The sequence below is a fragment of the Panthera onca genome, chromosome A3, assembly GCF_046562875.1.
Source record: "Panthera onca isolate mPanOnc1 chromosome A3, mPanOnc1 haplotype 2, whole genome shotgun sequence".
In the NCBI taxonomy this organism is placed as follows: Eukaryota; Metazoa; Chordata; class Mammalia; order Carnivora; family Felidae; genus Panthera; species Panthera onca.
Genome location: NC_138341.1, coordinates 54,065,610 through 54,087,850, shown reverse-complemented (window position 1 = coordinate 54,087,850; position 22,241 = coordinate 54,065,610). Strand labels below are relative to the sequence as shown.

Below are 22,241 nucleotides of genomic sequence, written 5' to 3'. Positions count from 1 at the left end.
TAAGAAAAATGATTTATTCTCTTGATTCACTCCCAATCCCATTCATTTAAGAATCCCAAGATTTTAAAATCAGACCCTCTGTTTTATGTTGCTTCTTTTGGACAATATTTTCTGGTATAAAAATAGGAATTTGCTGAAAAGGATAATTTTAGCTCAATGTGACCACTCTAGGATCTTCTCCCTTTTGGGTTGCCAGGCACAGACTGTAAAACTTTGTCTCCAAATGCCCCTTTCCCATGTTCCAAGTCTTCCCTTTGTTTCCACCTCTCACACTAAGGCTTAGGGAGCCACAGACTTGGCTTCTTGTTTCAGGAAGAGAGAACCCAGTTAGCCTCAGTATTGTTTTTAACACTGAATGGCTCCCAATGTCTCACGAGAAAGTGGGCCTCCAACTGCCAAACAGAGATAGATTATAAGTTTGGAAACAAGTGAAGACTTGAAGTAAAACAAACAAAACAAACAAAAAACTCACAGACATTGGAAAGAATAATTGTCTCCCATGCACAGCATAGCACATGTGCTTCTTGAGGAAAAAAAGCAAAGATTGTGTCTTGTTCGCCATTGCAACCCAGCACCTGGCAGAATGCCTGCACATAGTATTCAGCAGATAGTTGATGGTTGAATGAATGAATGGACTCAATCAAGGGTCATACTGAGATCATGATGGTACCTGATGGTAGAAGAGAAAGGGAGCCAGAACACAGCAGGATTAGAACAGGGAGCACTGAGTTGGTTGAAACATAGTTCAACAAAGAGGATGGCCAGCCAAGGAGCATGGTGCAAGATGCACATCCAAGGAGCATGGGGAGCTTGAGCATGATTTAAGAGGGACAAATCTATCAGCTGAGAAACTACAACCAGTGATTCCAGACAGGGCAATAGTCAAAGACCTCCTCAGAACAGCACCAGCTCCACTAGGAGCAGACTCTTGTCAGGGGGTACAGACCTGGAGAAGGGGTCTAGAAGTAGCCTTTTCAACTGGATCAAGATTCAGGCAGGCCTCCAATGCATGAAGGTGTATAGTACCAGGTTGGAAGCAAGGCAGAAACATAGAGACTGATACAGAATCTAGGTAGCTACATTTTTTAAATTATTATTTTATTTTTTATTTTTTAAAATTTACATCCAAATTAGTTAGCATATAGTGAAACAATGATTTCAGAACTAGATTCCTTAATGTCCCTTACCCATTTAGCCCATCCCCCCTCCCACAACCCCTCCAGTAACCAAATGTTTGTTCTCCATATTTATGAGTCTCTTCTGTTTGTCCACCTCCTTGTTTTTCTATTATTTTTGTTTCCCTTCCCTTATGTTCCTCTGTTTTGTCTCTTAAAGTCCTCATATGAGTGAAGTCATATGATTTTTGTCTTTCTCTGACTGACTGATTTCACTTAGCATAATACCCTCCAGTTCCATCCATGTAGTTGCAGATGGCAAGATTTCATCCTTTTTGATTGCCCAGTAATACTCCATTGTATATATATACCACATCTTCTTTATCCATTCATCCATCGATGGACATTTGGGCTCTTTCCATACTTTGGCTATTGTTGATAGTGCTGCTATAGACATGGGGGTGCATGTGTCCCTTCGAAACAGCACACCTGTATCCTGTGGATAAATGCCTAGTAGTGCAATTGCTGGGTCATAGGGTAGTTCTATTTTTAGTTTTTTGAGGAACATCCATACTGTCTTCCAGAATGGCTGCACCAGCTTGCATTCCCACCAACAATGCAAAAGAGATCCTCTTTCTCTGCAGCCTCGCCAACATCTGTTGTTGCCTGAGTTGTTAATGTTAGCCATTCTGACAGGTGTAAGGTGGTATCTCATTGTGGTTTTGATTTTATTTCCCTGATGATGAGTGAAGTTGAGCATTTTTTCATGTGTTGGTTGGCCATCTGGATGTCTTCCTTGGAGAAGTGTCTATTCATGTCTTTTGCCCATTTCTTCACTGGATTATTTGTTTTTTGGGTGTTGAGTTTGATAAGTTCTTTATAGATTTTGGATACTAACCCTTTATCTGATATGTCATTTGCAAATATCTTCTCCCATTCCGTCGATTGCCTTTTAGTTTTGCTGATTGTTTCCTTCACTGTGCAGAAGCTTTTTATTTTGATGAGGTCCCAGTATAGGTAACTACATTTGTTAAGTCCAAGGAGCACAAAGATATGAGACATGGGAAATAGACAAGTCTGGAAGGAATTGCAATTTAATGTGATAAGTTCTCTAATAGACAATTTAGCAATGAAGTAGAGTGTCTAGGAAATCCACAAACAGAAGAGATAATAAGTGAACTCAGTCAGGAGAGAACTCCTCAGTCAGGAGGCATGGGCAAAGGCATGCTTTGGGCCACCATGGCTGTGATTGGTTGGGATGGGGTATTAGAAGAACAGGTCAGAGATGAAACAACTGGGCCCAGTTGGAAAGGCCTTCCTTATCTGCCATAGTTTGGAGTTTCTTTAATATTTAATTTAAACATTATATGTGATGCAGTTTTCATGTTAACTTCCAGTCTTTCCTAATTCAAGAAATAAAAACCTCTTATCTTCAGAAAAAAAAAAAATCTAAATAACTGCAGAAAAGCTGTGACTTGGAGAGCATTGGCATAGCCCAAGCTCACAATGGAATACCAGAAACTTAGGCTATGGCAGTTTACCCAGTCTGGATGCTGCCGGCAATAGCTGAGGGGTGCAGATTGCCCTGGTCGGGGCTGGCCCTGAAGGGGGTGTGCTGGAGCTCACAGGTAGAGGCTGCAGTGGCTTTACCTAAGACAGGCTGCAGAGAGGGGGTAAGGACCATTCCCCAGAACTGTCTTAAGAGTTCTGTCCTAGGCACCTTCCCAGGTTCACTTTGTAAATCAGTTCAATTCTGTTACCAATTGCTTTGAAATAACTTGGGAAAATACAAATCCAGCCTGGTTTTGTAGTCATATGGCTATCTAGGTAAACAACAGTTGGCATGGCTGTCCTTGCCAAAATTTCTTGAATTTCACCAGCCTGTTAGGGAATGAGTCCAGCAGCCTGTGCTGAGTGGCAATCTAGCCTTCCAACATAATAAAATATTATTGCATACTCCTCAGAAAAAAGTAGAAATCATAGAAGACTTTTTTCTTCTATTTCTTTTCCAAGGTCAGCAAAACAGTCCATCAATCAAAACAGGTAGCTATCTTTGGGATAGATACTTCATACCAATAGCTATGTAGGTCTCTTTAGTAAGGAAGGATGGGAAGGAAGGAGGTTGCTGGTGGCAAATGGGGTCAATGATCAGGATCAATGGGTATTAAAACAGTACTATAGGCAAAATGTTAAGGACTCAAAGAAGAATAGCCAGTCAATACCCTCCAGAACCCTACAACATAGGTGCCAAGGCAAGATATACACTCCAAGAGGTAAATATTTTGCACTTTGGGGTACAAAAGGCAAATATCACACAGGAATCAGAAATTCCTCCATCTGTTCCAAAGACTCAGGAGGCTCCTCACAGGCCTTTGGAAAACTCACTTGATACACGCACTACCACTTTGAGGAGTGTCTACTTACTGGACCTAGTGCATTACATCACAGTTACCCAAGAATGTGCTCCCCCCATTCTTGCAAGAGAGAGCTGGACAAATGATTCCAGAAATTCAGGGAGAACAAGTAAGAAGCTCATGATTTACTCAGCCCAAAACCTTTACCCCATGAGTGTCCTTTCCCCAGTAAGACCCTCCCCAAACTGTTTCCCAATTCTAGGAAATGGCCCCTGGAGAAGACAAGTCCTTTCCAAACACCCAATCAAGGAGGACAGGACTAGGGCCCACACTCTGACTTTCCCCTATAGGTTTCTTCATCCTAACATTATTCTGGTTCCTGTGCAACTCACTCCCACACCCACCTCTCTCCTTGTTCATTGAGCTGCTGCCTATTCACACGGCCTGGAAGGGTAAGGGGAGACTGGATTGGAGGGAAAATAGGAGACTGACCTTGAAGAGGGTTTGAATGACAAACAGAAGGTGGAGTTTGGACAACGGGAAGTCATTCAAAAGAAGCAAAAAGCAATATTTTAGGAAGATCAGTCCCTAATTTGTATGTTCCAAGTATATTAACAAAATAGCATTAATTTGGATTAATTGATTTATAAATGTGTTCATTTGGAAAGGGAATAGGCTCTAGTTTACTTTTACATTATCTGAAGGGAACTTTGTACCAAAAATGGCCAACCCACAGCCCCAGGGCTACAGGTGACTCATTAACGTTTCATACTCAGCCCTGAAAAAGGATGGCCTTTACTTTATTGTTGTTGTAATTATAGGTAATATGTCCTTTGAAAGATGTGGCTTAACAAAATGTAGGAAACAGACTAGTTGGAGAAGTAAAGTGGGAACAAACTTGGGATCAGATCAATGTGGTGGCTGAAATCCTGGCCCTTAAACAGCTGGCCTGGTACACAATAGATACCCAGAGTTAGCTTCCTTACCCTGATGTTGTAAGCTCTGTGAGAATCAACACAGTGATGTGGTTTCCAAAGAGGCTCTGGCTTCTGAATTAACAGAAGTATCACATCCATGACTAAGAAAGTGACAGAACCTCTCAACTTGGTAGAGGTAAAATCTCATTTGCGTATTGTATGAAATACCAAGACGCTTCAAGGGAGATCCTAGAGAAACTGAATATGTGAAAAGTATTACCAAGTATGGTAGGTTGTGTAGAATATTCTATGGAAAAAAAAATAATAATAATAATAAAGAATATTCTATGGAATTGGGACTCTTTGATCTCAAGACAAGGAAAGACTTTGGCTATTTTTAGCATTTGCAGGGCTGTCCTGAGACAGGAGTGTCTGCTTTTATTGTATAGATCCAAGGACTAGAATAGGCTGATAGACAGTTTGTGGCTCAGTTTTTAAAACGGTCTTTATAACTAGCTGCTTCAGGGGGGAGTGAGCTCCCCGTTACAGCTGTAGTCAAGCACAGGTGAGTTGACAAGCTGGCAGAATTATGTAAACACCATTCATGTATCAGACAGGCAATTGGACAGGAAAAGCTCTCAGACTCCTTCCAACACTGAGAGTCTATAATTTTAAACCTAAAAATCAGCTGGTGAAGGAATAAGGTGAACATTATCAGTCCTATATAGTATAACAACTGAGTTTGGTTTTTGTATTCTGAAAATAAATATGAGATCCTTTTGTTGGCAATGCTAGAGACAGTGGGTCTTAGTGCAATTCAAATTGGCCAACCTCCACCTAATACAAAAAGAGATTATACTTCAGACCAAAGTGTGGTCCTTCTGAGCTCCTTCTGAGAACATCTTGTTTTCAAATAACCTCAAAACACACTTTCTAATTTACAAACATTGATATCCTAGTCATAAATCATTCTCATCTCTTTATTAGTCTCAGTAAAGCCATACTTAATTCAAGGTCTTTTTCACAATATCTAGTATTTTTGATTATTATTTTTTTAACAAAATGACCTGTGGTTTCTTGTACTGTCATTAGAAAGGGCAAAAGACCACAGGAGTATCAGAAGGCAGAACTCAGATATCGAATGTTGTTTATGAACTGAAATAAAAATAGTTTGCCAACATCTTTATTTTGATAACCCTTGTATGCATAAAAAATATCTTTTCAAATATGTTTTGGAGGATCCGAGCCGATTTGTTTTTCTTGGATGTTTGAGCAATTGACTTTCAATATTTTTATCTCAAAGTATTTTAAAGAATATGTTTTCCCTAAGTTTGAAATTTCCTTGTGTTGAGAATAAATGAGGGGAAAAAATTTTCTGAATCTATGCTCTTAAGAAACTCTGAGATAAGCACATATAAGATAGTAAAATTTATTTTTAGAAATAAGAGTTAAATCCAAATAATCCATAACCAACATAAATATAAAGGACCAAACTCAACAGTTAAAAAACACAGATTGAGGGGCTCCTGGGTGGCTCAGTCGGTTAAGCCGCCGACTTCGGCTCAGGTCATGATCTCACGGTCCGTGAGTTCGAGCCCCGCGTTGGGCTCTGTGCTGACTGCTCAGAGCCCGGAGCCTGTTTCAGATTCTGTGTCTCCCTCTCTCTGACCCTCCCCTGTTCATGCTCTGTCTCTCCCTGTCTCAAAAATAAATAAAACGTTAAAAAAAAATTAAAAAAAAAAAAAGATTGAAAAGTTGTGTTTAAAAAATATGCCACTGTACACTGTTTACAATAAAAAAATACATTCAATAAAATATAAGGGCACAGAAAGGTTGAAAATAAAAATATTAGAAAATTTATATCAGGAAAATACCAATGGAAAGCTAGTGTGGCTATGTTAATATGAGATAAAACAAACAAACTTTATAGTAAAAAAAAAAAAGTTATTGGTATAAAGAGAACCATTACGTAATATTAAAAGGAACACTTAACTTAGAGGGTATAATTCTGATCTGAGCTTAATGCTATATCCTCAGCATATATAAAACAAATATTGACAGAACTACAAAGAGAAATTGATAAATCTGCCACCACAAGAGATTTAAACACAACTCAGTAATTTATAAATTAAGCAATCCAAAGAAATTTAATAAAATATAAATGTTTGAATTGCAGTTAAACATGATCTAGTAGGCACACAATGAGGCTACAGTAAAATGTTCTAAGAAGGGTCCAAAATTTTTTGGTTGCATAAAATAGGGCCTATGCAATTACAAGATTAATGGGAAAAAAAAACCTTATTTTATACATTCTGAGACCCACTTTTTGCACATTTTAACATCTCTAAAATTAGGATGTTTCAGATAATCAATAATGTATCATGATTTAATTGGCCGTGTTTTTCCCTAATGGCTAATAATCGGTTATCCCACAAGGATGCATTTTAAATTCAATGAAATATTTCCCATCGGTCTATACTGTGCCAAAAGTAAAAGAAAACTTGAACAAACGCTGAACAAAACTGATCAGTCACCTCTTCTCCACCATCCACCCCATCCACCATGGGAAAAGAGAACTCTAGCCACTCTATTTTGGAGAGTGAGAGATAGACAGAGGGCAGGAGCTGATCACCTACCACATTACAGCCAACTTCATGAGATAGCCAGTTAGCACTATTGCAGGGCTTACCATACTTAGGAAAAGCTCACATTTTTTGAAATACCAAACAGACATCTAACTTTTTTATAAGTCAAACCAAAGTCATAATGGAAATTAGGAAATACTTAAAATTAGTCAGTTATGAAGATGCCACATCACAAACCTTGTGCATGCAGCTAAAGTGGTTCTTCGAGGAAAATCTATAGTCTTAAATGTTTATATTAGAAAGGAAGGAAGTTGTAAGTCAATTAGCCAAGCACTGAACTCAAGACATTAGATAACAACAGAGTAACCCCTCTAAAAAATAGATAAAAGTATGAAAGTAAGAACAGATTAGAAAACAAGATAAATGGAGAAGGGGGCACCTGGCTGGACACAGTCAGTGGTGCGTGTGACTCTTGATTTCAGGGTTGTGAGTTCGAGCCCCACACTGGGTGTAGAGATTGCTTAAAAATAAAATCTTTTTTTTTTTAAAAGATACATAGAGAAGTACATAGAGTAGTACATAGAGAAGTAATAGGAAATATTATTTATTATATGTATGTAATAGGAAACTATTAGTTGGGGGCAAGGTAGATAAAAAAGAAAAATAGACAGTGTGTCTGATAACACACTGGTCAGTTCTGGATGGAGGACAGGTCACACTCACTGCTGTTACAAGTTGGATCAGTGCTGGAGGGAGATCATTAACCAAGGGAACCAAGAAAACACATGCTGATTGAGTTTATCTTTCACCTATGTCTGGGTCTATGGAAGCCTTTGTACACAAAATGGATGTTATAAAATACTGTACAGTGTTTACATGTTACTCTCCACCATTCTTATCATGAGCTATAATTTGCCAGGTTACTACAAAACCCCCGATTTCTGAGGCTGTTTGCCCTTCCAATCACTACGGTTTTTGAAGTTTATGGTTCTGCTTTTTCCAGCCTCTCATCTCTCAGTATTATACATGTGTCTTCTATTCTAGATGTCCTCTTTCTAATTTGACAGTTTAAGATATCAGATATCAGACAAGTTTCTATAATTTGTATATAAAGTGAGAAGTCCTAGTCTCTGACTAAGAAAGAACTTGAGACAAAGCGTATGCCCTAAGTATACAACCTTTAGTGTATGATCAGTGTGTCCATTCATGCCCTGCTCCTGGGTTATTAAGGCTATTACGAATGCTTGAGTCTTTTGGGTTGAGTGTTCTAGATTAACGAATCCAGTTGTGACAGACACAATTGTAGGAAGAAGTGCACAATTTAAAGAGGATCCAAAAAGTGTGTATGAGTGGAAAGGAGGAGAAGGAGAGGGGGAATGACAGGGAGTGGGAGAGAGAAAGAGAGAGAAGAAGGAGGTGGTGGAGGAGGAGGAAGAGAATAGAGGTGTTGTAAGGAGAAGGAAGGAAGTGGAGGAAGAGGAGGAGGAAAAAGGAGGCGGAGAGGAAGGAGGAGGCAGGAAGAGGTGGAGGAGGAAGGAAGAGGTGGAGGAGGAGGAGTGGAAAGGAGGAGCAAAGGAAGGACTGATTACCAGTTTGGGAAATGGGCCAAAAAGAAGAGAGAGCCTGAAAGGATCTCCTTTCTGCCAACACTGAAGTAATTGCCAGTTCCTTAAATGGTCCAAAATTGGCAAAATCCATGGACTAGGCTATCACAGAACAGGAGGAGACAGCAGCCAAACCCAAACCGTATCATCCTGGTTGGCAATTTATGGTCACATTGCACCAAATCACAAGCTGCGCCACGGTCCTCACATGTCTTCGGATCTGGACATTGTTTGGGACTGATGTGACTTACATCGTTTGCAAGCTCTTCCTCCTGCTTCCTACAGAATGATAAAGTCTCACAAGAGTATATAAACACCTTTCCTTTTGCAAAGCAACCAGCTCTCACCTATTCAGTAGGAAATTCAAAGGTCAGTGATTTAATTTATATTTCCCCAAAACAAGAGTCAGTCTGTGCCACAGGCAATACATAACTAGCATTCCTTTGCCATTACTGTGGTTGCTAGAACAGATGTTAGTGTAGTGCCCAAAGCAGTGGGCTTAATGTTTTGTTTCTTTAAAAAAAAAAAAAATTAAAAAGTATTTGAATAAGTGACAACTAAAATATTCCTGGGTTTCTTTTACACACAACCCAGTGTCAGGAGAACTACTTCATTTGCAGGCCAAGGAAGTATGAAAGGTAACTTATTCTAAATTTATTAAATTGCTAAGGCAATTTATTTTACCTTCATTGCCCAAATTCATAGAATTGGAAAAAGATATCTAAAAGCTCAAGGTTTTGAGCTTGTGTATAAAAGGTACAAACTCAACCTAAATGAATATATAACAAATGTGGCTGATAGAGTCCAATCTGGCAACCTTAGGTGGCCTTTACCTGCTAGGCTTAAAATTTGTCAATGCACTGACTCCTAATAAAGATGTTTGAGGATGATCAAAAACTTATATTCCATACTTCCTCACTCTAAGTAAAGTGATGTCTGTCCCTCCTTCGGTGCCTTTGATCACATTTCACTTTCCTTCTGGAATGCCCTCTCCTTTTCTCCACCTACCCACATTTCACTGTGGCTTCAAGGCCTGCCAAGTACTGCCTGGACCTGCCCCAGGATGCCTCACTGACCTTGGCAAGCCTCCTGAACGCTCTCTGCTCTGAGCTCAAGCATTGTGGTTTGTAGCATCATTTCAAGTTTAAGCACACATAACCCATACTGCTCCTTGAGCGAGCCCTGTGAATCAGTCCTGAATAACTAACTGGACACTGATGACATCTTCCAAGAGCGGAGACTGACTGTGTTCATCTTTCTGTGTCTCCTGCTGCCGACCATGTGTTAGAAACTCAACAGAAAATGATTAGTTGGTTTCCAGATACTCTGTAATTCAGTTTAGAGACATAGTTTTGAGGAATCAATCATCATGGTCACCAATGGTAAGCATCTATCTCTGTGAGGCACCATCCAAATCATAGGCCTGGCTTCTACCTTTCCAAGTTTATAATCTAAGGCTAACAGTATATAGTAGGTATGCTTACTTGCTGATAATAGGTAATAATGATACTAATATGGGAGGGATGGCCAAGAAGGCCAGTTGAGCACATACATTAAATAAAGAGCTACATTAAAGGCAAGTAGACCAGTCCCTGTAATGGAACAAAAAATGAAAACAAGAAATTAGCCTTTCTTTTCCAGTGTCATCATATTTGAATATTACCAAGTAACTTTCTCTCTAATCCTATTTCAACAGCCCACTCACAGGAACTAAGGCATTTTGAGTACTAACGAGCCACATCTTGTCTGCATTATTCTCTAAAAACTGGTTTTGATTAACGAGCTATATGCATTTTAGGGAGAGAAAAGAAAGTGCTGAATGAATCCAAGATATACTTATTATCACCCTTCCCATCATAAGTGAGATGAAGTGTCTCTACTAGGTCGGGGTGACAAGAAGACCAAGATGATACTGGAAAACCTTGATATGGAGGGTCCTTCCATGACAAAGGACCTCAGAGCTTGAGTTTGAAGGAATATAGCATCAATTTTTCCCTTAATTGCATACTGACGATGGCTTATCTAGTGCTTCTGGTATTATTCATATAAGGCATAAAGCCATAAGATTTATAGCAAACTAGGATTTGCACATCCAAATGATTGCTGCTCCTTCAAAATATTTACCTTGGAAAGCCGTATACTTTGTCCAACAACGCTGTCACAATGCCAACTATGTTCTGCACTCCTGCTCTGAAATGACCATAACTTCAAAGTCACATAACTTTGAATATCCTCAATAGGGGAATAGGGAAACATCATCATCTGATATGAAAACCACCTCTAATAGTTGTGGGAACTGGGTCTAGTGAATGGTAGTTTATCAAGCTGGGAACCTCCTTGGTGAAAAGAAAAGCATGACTAAGAAGGTATAAGATTTTCTTTTCGTGGCCTACAAATTGGTTTCAGAAACAGTTCCAAGGGAGGTGTTTCAGAATGGCTTTGAGCAATGGCTGTGTCACTGGAGAGTCTCCAGCATCCAAAGCCACTAGTTTAGAGGGAATTAGATTCACTTGGATGTGGGGGGTTTGCTACGGCACTATAAGAACAACCTCATTACTTTATAGCCATACTTTTTAAGAAGAGTTCCACTAGGGTTTAGGTAATTCTCACCTCATATTTTCTCTATACTGCTTACTCGGTGGGTTAAGGAATCCAATGTCTTCGATGCCTATCAATTTGATTGCCATTTCTAGCCCAGGTAGATTACCTCTCAGGTGGCAGGAATGAAGCATAATGTTTGCTTATGTTTTACCAACATTAATATTTGATCACCTTTAATGAGAGCTATTAAATTTACCATCGGGAAACCCACTTGGGCTTCCCTTTCCTTGACACTGGTATGGATACCTAAGGGCATGTGGTTTCCCAAATACCTAACCTGCAGCCACCTAGTGACACCATAGCTCCAGCCACAGTTAGCAAGAGATTGTTTACAGGAATCAAATTCATTTGCCTAGGCCAAGCCCGGGCACATCACCAGGAACATGACGTGGTGTTGTATGAAGCAAGGGGTGAAGCAAGGGGTGAACAGAAAGGGAAATCAGATCTATTGAAGGATGGCCATGTGTCAGGAGCTTTACATCTCTTACCTCATTAAGGATCAAATCAATCCTGGGAAGTAGGAATTATCTCAACTTCATATACATAGGGAAAAGGAAGTTTAAGAGAAGTTAAGTAACTTATCTAAAGTCTACATATTAATAAGTGGAAGAATGAGGATTTAAATGATCTTTTACTGGGTTACCTGGGCAGCTCAGTCAGTTGAGCATGTAACTTCTGATTTCAGCTCAGGTCATGATCCCAGGGTCATGGGATCAAGCCCTGCGTCAAGCTCCACGCTCAGCGTGGAGCCTGCTTGGGATTCTCTCTCTCTCTCTCTCTCTCTCTCTCTCTCTCTCTCTGTCTCCCTCCTTCCCTCCTTCCCTCTGCCCCTCTTTCCCACTTATGCTCTCTCTCTTTAAAAAATAAATAAATCAATCAAATAAATAAATAAATAAATAATCTTTTCCTGATTCCAAAACCCAAGCTCTTTGCAGTGAAGTTAGTTTCCAGGGACAGGGCCATGGTGGGAGAGGTGAGCAGCCTCGGGCGACATCGGCTCCAGTGCCACTTCTGCCACCCACTAGCTATGGAAGGTGTTAGCCTGCTAAATTCTAATTTTCCTCCATCGAATAAATACTTGAGTGACTAGCCCTTTAATGTTTGAAACACTATGCTATGTCTCAAAATTACAAAGATGAGTCAAGTCAGACTTGAGTCATCTAGGGGCTCAGTGAGAGAGACAAATACGTAATGATATCGTTTCTATAATATACAGTAGATGCTAAAGTAGACATATAAAATGAGAGCACAGACTCAGAGTTCATTGGTAGTATTTACTTGTCTGTGTTCCCCACTCAACTACAAGGTCTGCGATTGCAAAGACCATGTCCATCTTTTATGCCAGTGCCTGTAGAGGGCCTCACACAGTAGATGTTTAGTAGGTAGGCAAGGGAGGAATTAAAGGAGTGTTGCCTGAGCTAAGACTCGAAAGATGAGAAACAGCTACCCAAACAATACAAGGAATAAAGGGTGTTTCAGGGAGAAGAACATGAGAGAACAGTACAGTAAGGTGTGCCTAGGTTTACTTTTGTCAAAGCACAAAGTATAAGGAGGGAAGTGAAGAGGAGAGGAGGTTGGAGGAATAAGAGAGGCCAGGTGGTGTAGGGCCTTCAGGTAAGGGCCCATAATGAATTCTGGGGATTTGATGGACGCCCTGAAACTGTCATCAAAATTTGTGAGCTTGTGCGTAAACGTGAATGTGTACTTTTCTGAGCAAAGGGGTGTATCACTTTCATCAAATTCTCAAAGGATACAAACCTGTGCAGACAATGAGGAGCTGTTAGGGCTATCAGAACAACATTCTAGACAGATGACTCTAGATGCAGCTGTAGAGGATGGAATTTGGGATAGCAAGATGGTGGTAGAGAAACCAGTGGAGAGCTGCCACTGTCCAGGAAAGAAATAATAAGGGTCTAACCCTGACCCGTAGTGTTGAGGGGGAGTAGACAGAGGCAGATCCAAGAAGAGGTTAGGTTGATAAGTAGTGCCATTGAATGAGGAGAGGAGAACAAGCAGGCTTGAAGGGGAGAACAACGAGCTCTGTTTGTTGACTCTGAGGCATCAGTAAGACCTGCCAGATACTTGAATGACCCCCATTGTAACACTGAAGCATAAAGAGAGATCTAGGCTAGAGATAAAGATGCAAGTCCTCAGTATTGAGATGAGAGTTTAAACTCTGAAGGGAAATGAGACAGCCCGTGGAAAGTGTCACACACAAAAAAACCAGCACAGATCAAGAGTGCATCCATGGGTTGCACAACACTGTAGATGTACTGAACGCTCCTGAATTGTACACTTGGAAACGGTTAAAACGGCAAATTTTACGTGTATATTTTTTACCATAATTTTTCAAAGCGAATTTAAAAAGCAGACACACTTCAAGCAAAATAAAAAGTATATACCTTTCTAAAAACAAAAAATGGATCCATAGTGCATGCAAATATTTAAGGGACTGCGTACAAGGAGGAGCCCGTGAGGAAGGTGGGTAAGGGATAGTCAGATAGGAGGAATGAAGTTCAGGACAGTCCAGTAACTGTCACAGATGCCAGAGGAATAGGACTCCAATAAAAATGCAGGGCGGTTTGGGTGGAGATGTTAGATAATCGCTAAGGTTGCTTCCAGAAATAACAGTCAGAATATATAAGCTATGAGAGAGAGAATCTTGGTCTCTGGGGTTTGCCTATCCGGACGGTCTCAGCAGCAATAAAATGACTTAAATTTCATCTTACAAAATAAAACCTGCCCGTGCTCCGCCAGTTTTGTCTGGGCAGGAAACAGAGCTCAGAGCAGCTGCTGAGAATGGTTCTATATTCCACTTCAGAGCACTGGAATGTGACACCTCCCAAGCGCCAGCCTGTGCCCTGGGAGGGAGGAAAGGAGCCTGGAGCCAAGGGGGCTGCAACAGGGAATGTAGGACCCCACCCCCCACCCCCCACAGCCTCCGTGGGGTCTCTCATCTGGAGAGGACAAGTCTCTTTGACTCTGCACATTTCCCTTTCGCCACGATGGCCTCTTAGGTATTTAGAACAAGCAGGTTGCCATGAGATCACAAGGTCATAGACCAGAACTGCCCCTGGAGAAAGGGTCATTTTCCCCTGAGGGCTTTCCAACAGTGCTTCAAACTCACCCTCACTCAGTACCAGAGAAAGAGGGTCGGGGGCTGGGGCGGGGGCGGGGGGAGAAGATGAAGAGGGGCCACTGGGTAGCCTCATGCAGTAGCAAACCCACCTCCCGCGTCCTGGACTGCCCTGTGGCATCATCGGTTACCAACTGAATCCAGGGAAATAGCATTGCCAGCTTTTAAGAAGCTTGAATGGATCATCAGCTATTTTCTTGTCATATTTTTGGCAGGGTTTGGCTGAGAGCCCTTCAATGTGGCAGAATAAACCTGCTAATTCATTCTTTCGTGTTAAATGTTTAAAAGATAGCCTAGTCTAACCACGTGGAAGGATCTGATATCTTCAGTAATTCAGTGTTAATACGCAGGATCTGTTAGACCTGGCATAGATCATTTAGAGCGACTGCAAACCCACCACCGTCACTGAGGCTCTCATAACCACTTGGTTAATAATCCATGTGAGCTGTTGTCAAACATAATAGTTACCATTGCCAGGGCCCATCCTGGGAGAAGTTAAAATAAGATATTAGAGGGGACATTGTAGTGGGGGCAATAGAGCATGTGAACAAACAGAAATGAGGCACCCCCCCCCCCCAAAATGGTATGTGAACTTCAGTATTGCCTTTACTATGGTAGGCTAAAGACTGACTGAGTGTGGCAGCAAATGGGCTGGAAACTGAAGCCCAGGATTAAATAGGTTTACCAGCCTCATCATGGGCAGGGGGCCTGTCCAGGGAAGACTTCAAGCCAGCAGCAGAGTTACTGGACCGCCGAGGTTTGAGCTGCAAGGTTGCTTATTTGAACGGGTCCCTCCTAGTTCTCCTACAGCTCTGGGAGGGGCCCTCATAATTGTGCAATTATACTTTTATGTTCTTTCTCTTAAAGAGGCACCCCCCTCAAAAAAATTGTATAAGCATCAGACCTCCTGGCAAAACCAGCTTGATATTGCAGAAGAGGAGAGAAGGCCCTGTCTCAGATGGCTAGCTCACAAGTTCAATGGGAGCCAGCCTCCCTGGGGGCTGCTCCCTGGGGGCAGCATGTTCTAGGAGTGACAGGGGGAACAGATCACATCGTGCTTGGTTTACTCTGGCCTTCTTTACCTAATGAGTAAAGTGGAAGAGAAGGTCTGCACACAGAGGGAGCCCTCAACATGGAAAGACGCACAGCAGTGAGGAAGAATGTTCCCTCCTTACCTAAGACACCTCACTGGCCACATAATAACCCATGCCGGGCAGCAGGCAGGATCCCAGTCCAAACCCAACTGTGAGATGGGGAATAGCACAAAGTTTCTTTAATTTGAGTCTCCCCCAGTCTCCCAATGATTCTTCTCAATGTTATCCTCCTCTCTTTACCATGGCAACCCACAAAACAAAACCGAAAGGAGCAGCAATGCTTGGTGCTCTGTTGTCCAGAGGCCTGCTTCTCTCTCATCACAGCACAAACAGGCCCAGGCCAGATCCCTCACACTCATGCCCTGCATCAGAAATCCAAAATTACCTACAACCTACCAAGTAAGAGATGCTTCCATTATTCAGGTTTCCAAATCTATATCCTTGAAGACAGTGCTTCCTTGTCTTAAAAGAGATGCCCTCATTTGGTGAGCTGGCAACAGAAGGAACTAAAGAAATCTATGATGCAGGGATTTGGACTTTCAAGCCAGGCAGCCCTCCGGGATGGTTACCCTAACAATGAGGACCTGGCTGGAGGGAAGGAGCAGGGCTGAGCACCGCGCCTTCATATTTAAGAAGGCATGAAATTATTCACCGAAGGAAATGGATGATTACTCTCCCCCCGAACTGGAAGAGGCACCACCATAGGCTGCCTGCGTTCCCACCTGCCTTTCAGCTCTATTCACATACCCCAGAACCCCCCCCCCACACCTGTAATTATTGTTTAATTAAAGGGCCCTGTTGGTGTTTTACAACTTTTCATTTTTTAAATAAAACAAGAATTTAACTTGTGTTGAGATTTAGGCTGTCAGAAAAATCACAGTGGTAGGAATCAATCTTTGCTATTTATCTACTTCTTTTTTTTTCTCTGAAATCTTTTGAAGGTTTCCGGAAAATTACACACAAGAGCTGCCCAGCAAGGGCAGGCATCAGAGTCTAAGAGTTTGCTAAGCAAGTCAGCTCCTGCTCTCTTTGTGTCATAAAATCAGGTCCCTTCCCCTCCCCAGTGAGGGCTCTCAGAGAGCTTGGAGTATGTGTCTACGTCACCCTGGAGGCTGGTACCTGTTGAAATTACGAGGTCTCAGAAGCCACTTTGCTTTCTGTCAGCTAGCCATCCACAACAGGGCCCGTACAGACACAATTCCATAACAGGGCCACTGACCTAAATGGCCCCACTCAGTCCTGTGGTGCGACCGTGTGGGCCTGGGGGTGAGGGGGTCTCTTCAGTCTTGACCATCTTTGCCCTGGTGAAGGGGGAGAGCAGAGGCTAAGCCCACACACCTGTCCTAAGTCAGGATGAGAGAACAGACAGCCCACGACCCTCCTGGAATCATCCAGCAATAAGCTTTGGGGAGCAGGCCCACAGGGCATGCCAGCAGACCGTGAGCTGGGACACAGGAGGGCAGGCCAGTGGCTAGAGCCCAAGGAGTCAAGGCAATTGGTACCAGAGCAAAAGAATGGAGCCGGGCTCCATTGTGGGGGCTCTGAAACATTCCACATGCCTTCCAGCCAATGGCAGAGCCTGCTCCTTAGCACCCAAGAGGGTTCTTCATTTTGGCACTTGGTAAAGATGCAAAAGAACTGGTTTAGAATAAGTGGCTAATTTCGTGAATGAAGCAAATACCATTTACTAAACAGTGCAAATGTGTACGTGTTTGTATACTATATACTGATACATATTCAACAGGTTCTGTAGGGCCATCCTCACGTATGTTGTCAGTCCCTCCTCAACAAGGTAACGGAGTGAAACTGCAAGTCAAGACTATAAAGGGAAGGCGGGCCCTGCTGTGGTCCATTCCAGTTTTGCAACATTAAAATTGTGGGCATATAAATGTCTGTAAGTGGTTTGTATGTGGGAGGTCCCGGCTAAGGTCTTCACTGAGTTTCCATTTTCCTCACCTGCAAAAAGGGAGTAACAATTCCTACAAGACTGCTCTCACAAGGCGCATTTAATTAAATGAGATAATACATACATCCGCTTTACATAGCACCAGCAACACAGGCAGCACACAATAATGGTCAGCCATTGTTAGTAAAATCAGGGCCGAACTTGTCCATGAAAATGTAAACGTTTCCGAAGGGTGACCCTGTAAAGTGTCATCCTGAAAGAACCGGACAGCATTGCGGCAGGCCTCCACCTGGGCCTTTGACCCCCAATCTCTCCCTCCTTGAGGCCATACTCTAGAATGTCGAAAGCACTTCCTTCCCAAGAAACAAATCCAATAACAGTGCACCGGAGTCCCCTTGGCTCCGAATAGAAGCCATGCTCCTCTGCTCAGCTTGCACAGCCTCTCACAGTGACGTCCCCACTTCCCTTCCACTCCTACCCAATGCCTTTCTCTGCAAGAATGCCAGCTTCTCCTCCACCCTGCAGGCCCAGAGCTCAGTGCCACCTCCCCTCGGAAGTAGTACCTCCCAAGCACTCGGTTCTTAGCACTTGCTGAAAGCAATAGACTGCTGGTTACACCTGTGAAGTGTGGAACCAAACATCCCAGGTTCAATTCCGCTTTCTTCCTGTGACGTAGCGAAGTTTCTTTACCTGTCCTCGCCTTAGTATTTCTATCTATAAGATGTGAGAAATAATATTATTAAATTCATTTGGTTGTTAATGAGAATTAAGTGAGGTAACATACAGAAAGCCTGTTAGTGCATACAGTTAGTCCCTGACACATAGTAAGTCCTCAGTTAATATTACCTGCGCTTATAGTAATTATCATCATCATCATCATTCCACAAGAATGTAAATTCTTTTTTTTTAATGGTTATTTATTTATTTTGAGGGAGAGAGAGAGAGAGCAAGGGAGGGTCATAGAAAGGGAGAAAGAGAATCCCAAGCAGGCTCCACACTATGGGCACAGAGCAGATGAACCGTAAGATCATGACCTGAGCCAAAATCAAGAGTTGGATGCTTAATCAACTGAGCCACCCAGGTGTCCCCAAAATGTAAATTCTATAAGAATAGAGACTGTCTATATCGTTCACTGCCTGACACATGAAAGGTGCTCAGTGTACAGCTATTGAATAACACCCAGCCCCCGGCATGTGGTTCACTGTTTCTACAACTCCCTCAGCAGACTATGAGCGCCTTGGTTCTGTCTAATCAATCCTGCATCTCTGAGGTCTGCTCAGTGGGCACAGAACAGATCCTCAATAAACGCTTGCTGAATGAGGATGCGAAGGAACTCTGAGGTTACATGTGCATGCTATATCCCAGGAAAACATTGGCTCCAGGTCTAGGTTTATCAAAAATTCATACCCTAAGTTTGACAGTGACCCTTTTGCACTCGGTATATATGTAATGGTTGCGGGAAGATCTTGAAAAGCAGGCAGTGCATTTGGGGGCTGCTTCTGGGCCTGTCTCCAGAGCAGGACAAAGTGCCTCCAGGAGCTCCTGGCCCTGTGCATGCTCACTACCCCCCCTGCACCTTGCCCCCTCCTGAGCCCCACAGCTGTGCTCCTCCACAGCTGGGGAGAGCTGTGCCTGGTAAGGGGCAGACCAAGCCTGGCTGGAGGGAAGCCAAACATAGGTGGCTTCCTGGTCTCAATCCAGGAAGTCTTCCCCCAGTATGGAAGCCTCCTCTCTTTCCTGGTGGGCCGGGTCTTTCTCCCTCCCTGCTTCACAGGAAACCTTCTCCTTCTTCCAGAAGGAAGTATAAACATTTCCCCACAGTATCTGAGCTTTTCTGCTTCGGTTCTTCTATGTAAAGTGAAAAGAAAATCAGGAGGGTGGAGAGATTGAGTATAATGTGAATAAATGCAGTCTTTGCTAAATTATAACTCAATACCAAAAGACTGCTGTTTTATGAGACTTTCAGTAACCAAAACTATTTATTATTCTAAGTGCAAGCAGATTTATGATCTGAAACGCCCACGATGTTTGCTGTTCTGAGGAACTGGAGGGAGGGCGAGGTACAGTGCAGTGTTTGACATGATAGCCTTCATGCCAGCTGTGCGGCTGTGTCTACCGGCCCCTGAGGTAGCTCATCTGTCTTCCTGTCAGTGCAGTGGGGCAGCTGAGGGTTAGTATCTCCATTTATGGGTGTGGAACATAGAGACTGAGAGGTTAAGAGAGTGTTCTTGACTAACAGTAAGTTTGGGAAACACACATGTGTCTCGCCGAGAGCATCCCTCTTGCTCATGCATAAGTGTTGTGGGTCCAGCAGCATCCTCCGTACCATGGCCATGTCCCTCCTCCGGCCCCTGTGCTCTCTCCCCACCCACTGCCCAGCCCTGCACCTGCACCTGCGAGGGTGCACCTCCCTCAGGGGCCATCCGGCATTCCCAAGCCTTGGCTGGGAGGGGCCAGGGTGTTTAGTTCCCTGGCTTTTTGGTCAAAGACATTCCAGGGAGTAAGAGCTACCTTTAAACGGCTTCCAGTAGCCCCCGCCAAGCGCTCAGAGTGGGAGTGAGTCAAGTCCCAACTCTGCCATTAACCTGCTGTGCTGCCCTGAATAGGCCACCCAACCTCACTCCTCATAAATGGGCTAGGGGGTGGGGGGCAGCTTGGAGAATCTGGTCATGCTGTGTGCAGTCTCCCCCTGAAAACACAGGCCCTGGAGATCATGAGTGTAATTTCGAGAGGGTCACAAGCTTCCATCCCCTTGAGCCCCTCTGTGTACCCCATAGGTCCAGTGGCCCTGGGTAAGAACCTCTGGGCCAGTGAGCTTGGGCACCAAAGCATCCACCTGGAGCCTCAAGTACAGATTTTTAAAGAACAACTTCAGGAGTTTATCTTCTTACTACAAGTTGTTTAAAAAAAAAGAAAAAGAGGGGCGCCTGGGTGGCTCAGTCGGTTAAGCATCCGACTTCAGCTCAGGTCATGATCTCGTGGTCCGTGAGATCAAGCCCCGCGTCGGACTCTGTGCTGACCGCTCAGAGCCTGGAGCCTGTTTCGGATTCTGTGTCTCCCTCTCTCTCTGACCCTCCCCCCCCATTCATGCTCTGTCTCTCTCTGTCTCAAAAATAAATAAATGTTAAAAAAAAATTAAAAAAAAAAAGAAAAAGAAAACGATTGGGACACCTGGAAGGCTCAGTCAGTTAAGCATCCGACTTCAGCTCAGGTCATGATCTCACAGTTCGGGAGTTCAAGCTCCAAGTCAGGCTCTGCTGATGACTCAGAGCCTGGAACCGGCTTCAGATTCTGTGTTTCCCTCTCTCTCTCTGCCCTTCCATCCCCCTCAAAAGTAATAAACATGAAAAAAAATTCTTTTTAAAAAAGAAAACGATTTACAAAAAAAGAAAATTATCATAAACCCACTGCCTGCAAAACTACTATTAATAATATCCCTCAGTCTTTCTCTCTCACTAATTTATACATAAATCCACTTATGTCAGAAATGGTTTCACATGTCATTTAACTATTATTTGAAAACAGAAAACAATGTCTATACAGTAATTGGTTGCATGGGAGTTCTGTAATGTATTGTTAGTCATTCCCTAATTCAAAACAACATTTAGGTGGTTTTCCATGGCGATGCTTATGATCAGTTGTCATCATCTGTGCAAACATACCTGATTATTTTGGGGAACTAAAAGTGGAATTTCCAGCTTTACTCAGAAAGGGTACCATGACAACTAATACCTATGACAATTTGCTCCTCAAATTGCCCTCCCCCACCCTCACCCTCAAAAGTTGTGCCCCTTTTCACTCCCGCCAGCTGGAGGTGAGGGCGGGTGGAGGGGGCTTAAATCTGCTTCCTTGAACCAGCAGCCCTAGAATACTGACACCGAGTGGGATCTCTGCTAAAAGGTAACAACCATCTCAGACACAACCGTGTCTATTTGCAGTAACAACCGTGGCAGTAACAACCGTGTCTATTTGCAGGACCGGCCTAGGCACGTTTTGAAGTGGGTAAAATTTGTCTTTGGTGCCTGCCTTGCCCCCTGGCCGGAACTTGACAGCCACTTGATCTGACAGCAGCCTTGACTCAGCCACCACTCCCCTTGCCTCCCGGGTTCTCTATCAGCCGCGCCACGCCCCGTGCCTGGAATCCATCTGCCCTTTATTTCATCCTATCAGCTGGCTCTAGACTTTGCCTCCTGGATCAGTTCTGGGCATCCCTGGGAACGGGATGGGGGGAGCAGGCTGAATCCTGAGCAGAACTGTCCACAGCGCAAGGCAGGTGGTAGCAGGAACAGCAGACCCAGGGAGTAGGAGGATGTCACCAGGCAGAGGGTGATGGGCCAGAGGCAAAGGCAGTCGTCGGCCACCTCAATGCCTGGTTATGTGGGCAACCGCCCACCCTGGCTTTTGCAGGATTGGTCCTTCAGAATGCTGTTCCTAGAGGGGGCACCTGGATATAGATATATCAAAATAAACAAACATATATATAATATATATATATGTGTGTGTTCAGAGATGAGCAGGGCCTTCTGAAAAGACAAATGAAGGGCCATTTCTCGAGAGAATTGGCTATGTGGAGTGTGTTGTTCAGAATGTTCAGCAGAGTTTCAACCTTCTGTGTTTTTTGTTTTTGGTTTTTTGGGTTTTTTTTGGCAAACTGTGCTCTTCTCTGGGCCTTAAGTCTGCATATCAGTGATGGGAATGCGGGGAGGGAGAGGCTACAGGTGTCTCTGGCTGCCCACATGGCCGACCCGCTGCTGACCACCCTCTTTCTTGGTCCCACAGTCGGATGGCTCCATCCTGGCAATTGCCCTGCTGATCCTGTTCCTGCTCCTGGCCCTGGCTCTCCTCTGGTGGTTCTGGCCCCTCTGCTGCACCGTGGTAAGTGCCCCAAGCTCCTCTTCCTCACCTCAGGCCTCAAGCAGAAGGTGACAC

General features: G+C 43.4%; 1 protein-coding gene and 1 long non-coding RNA gene across 7 annotated transcripts in view; one reads left to right on the top strand and one right to left on the bottom strand.

Moving 5' to 3' along the window:
* Nucleotides 1-22,241, bottom strand: part of LOC144615934 (uncharacterized) — a 252,075-nt gene that overhangs the window by 100,643 nt on the left and 129,191 nt on the right. The gene's annotated exons all lie outside the window — the stretch shown is intronic.
* The window catches only part of ANTXR1 (ANTXR cell adhesion molecule 1), a 218,941-nt gene that overhangs the window by 109,875 nt on the left and 86,825 nt on the right, over nt 1-22,241 (top strand). For all 4 annotated transcript variants that reach the window (XM_060659422.3, XM_060659437.3, XM_060659436.3 and 1 more), the window contains exon 13: nt 22,092-22,187. In XM_060659422.3, the coding sequence (XP_060515405.1) occupies nt 22,092-22,187 (96 nt within the window). The remainder of the gene's footprint in view (nt 1-22,091; nt 22,188-22,241) is intronic.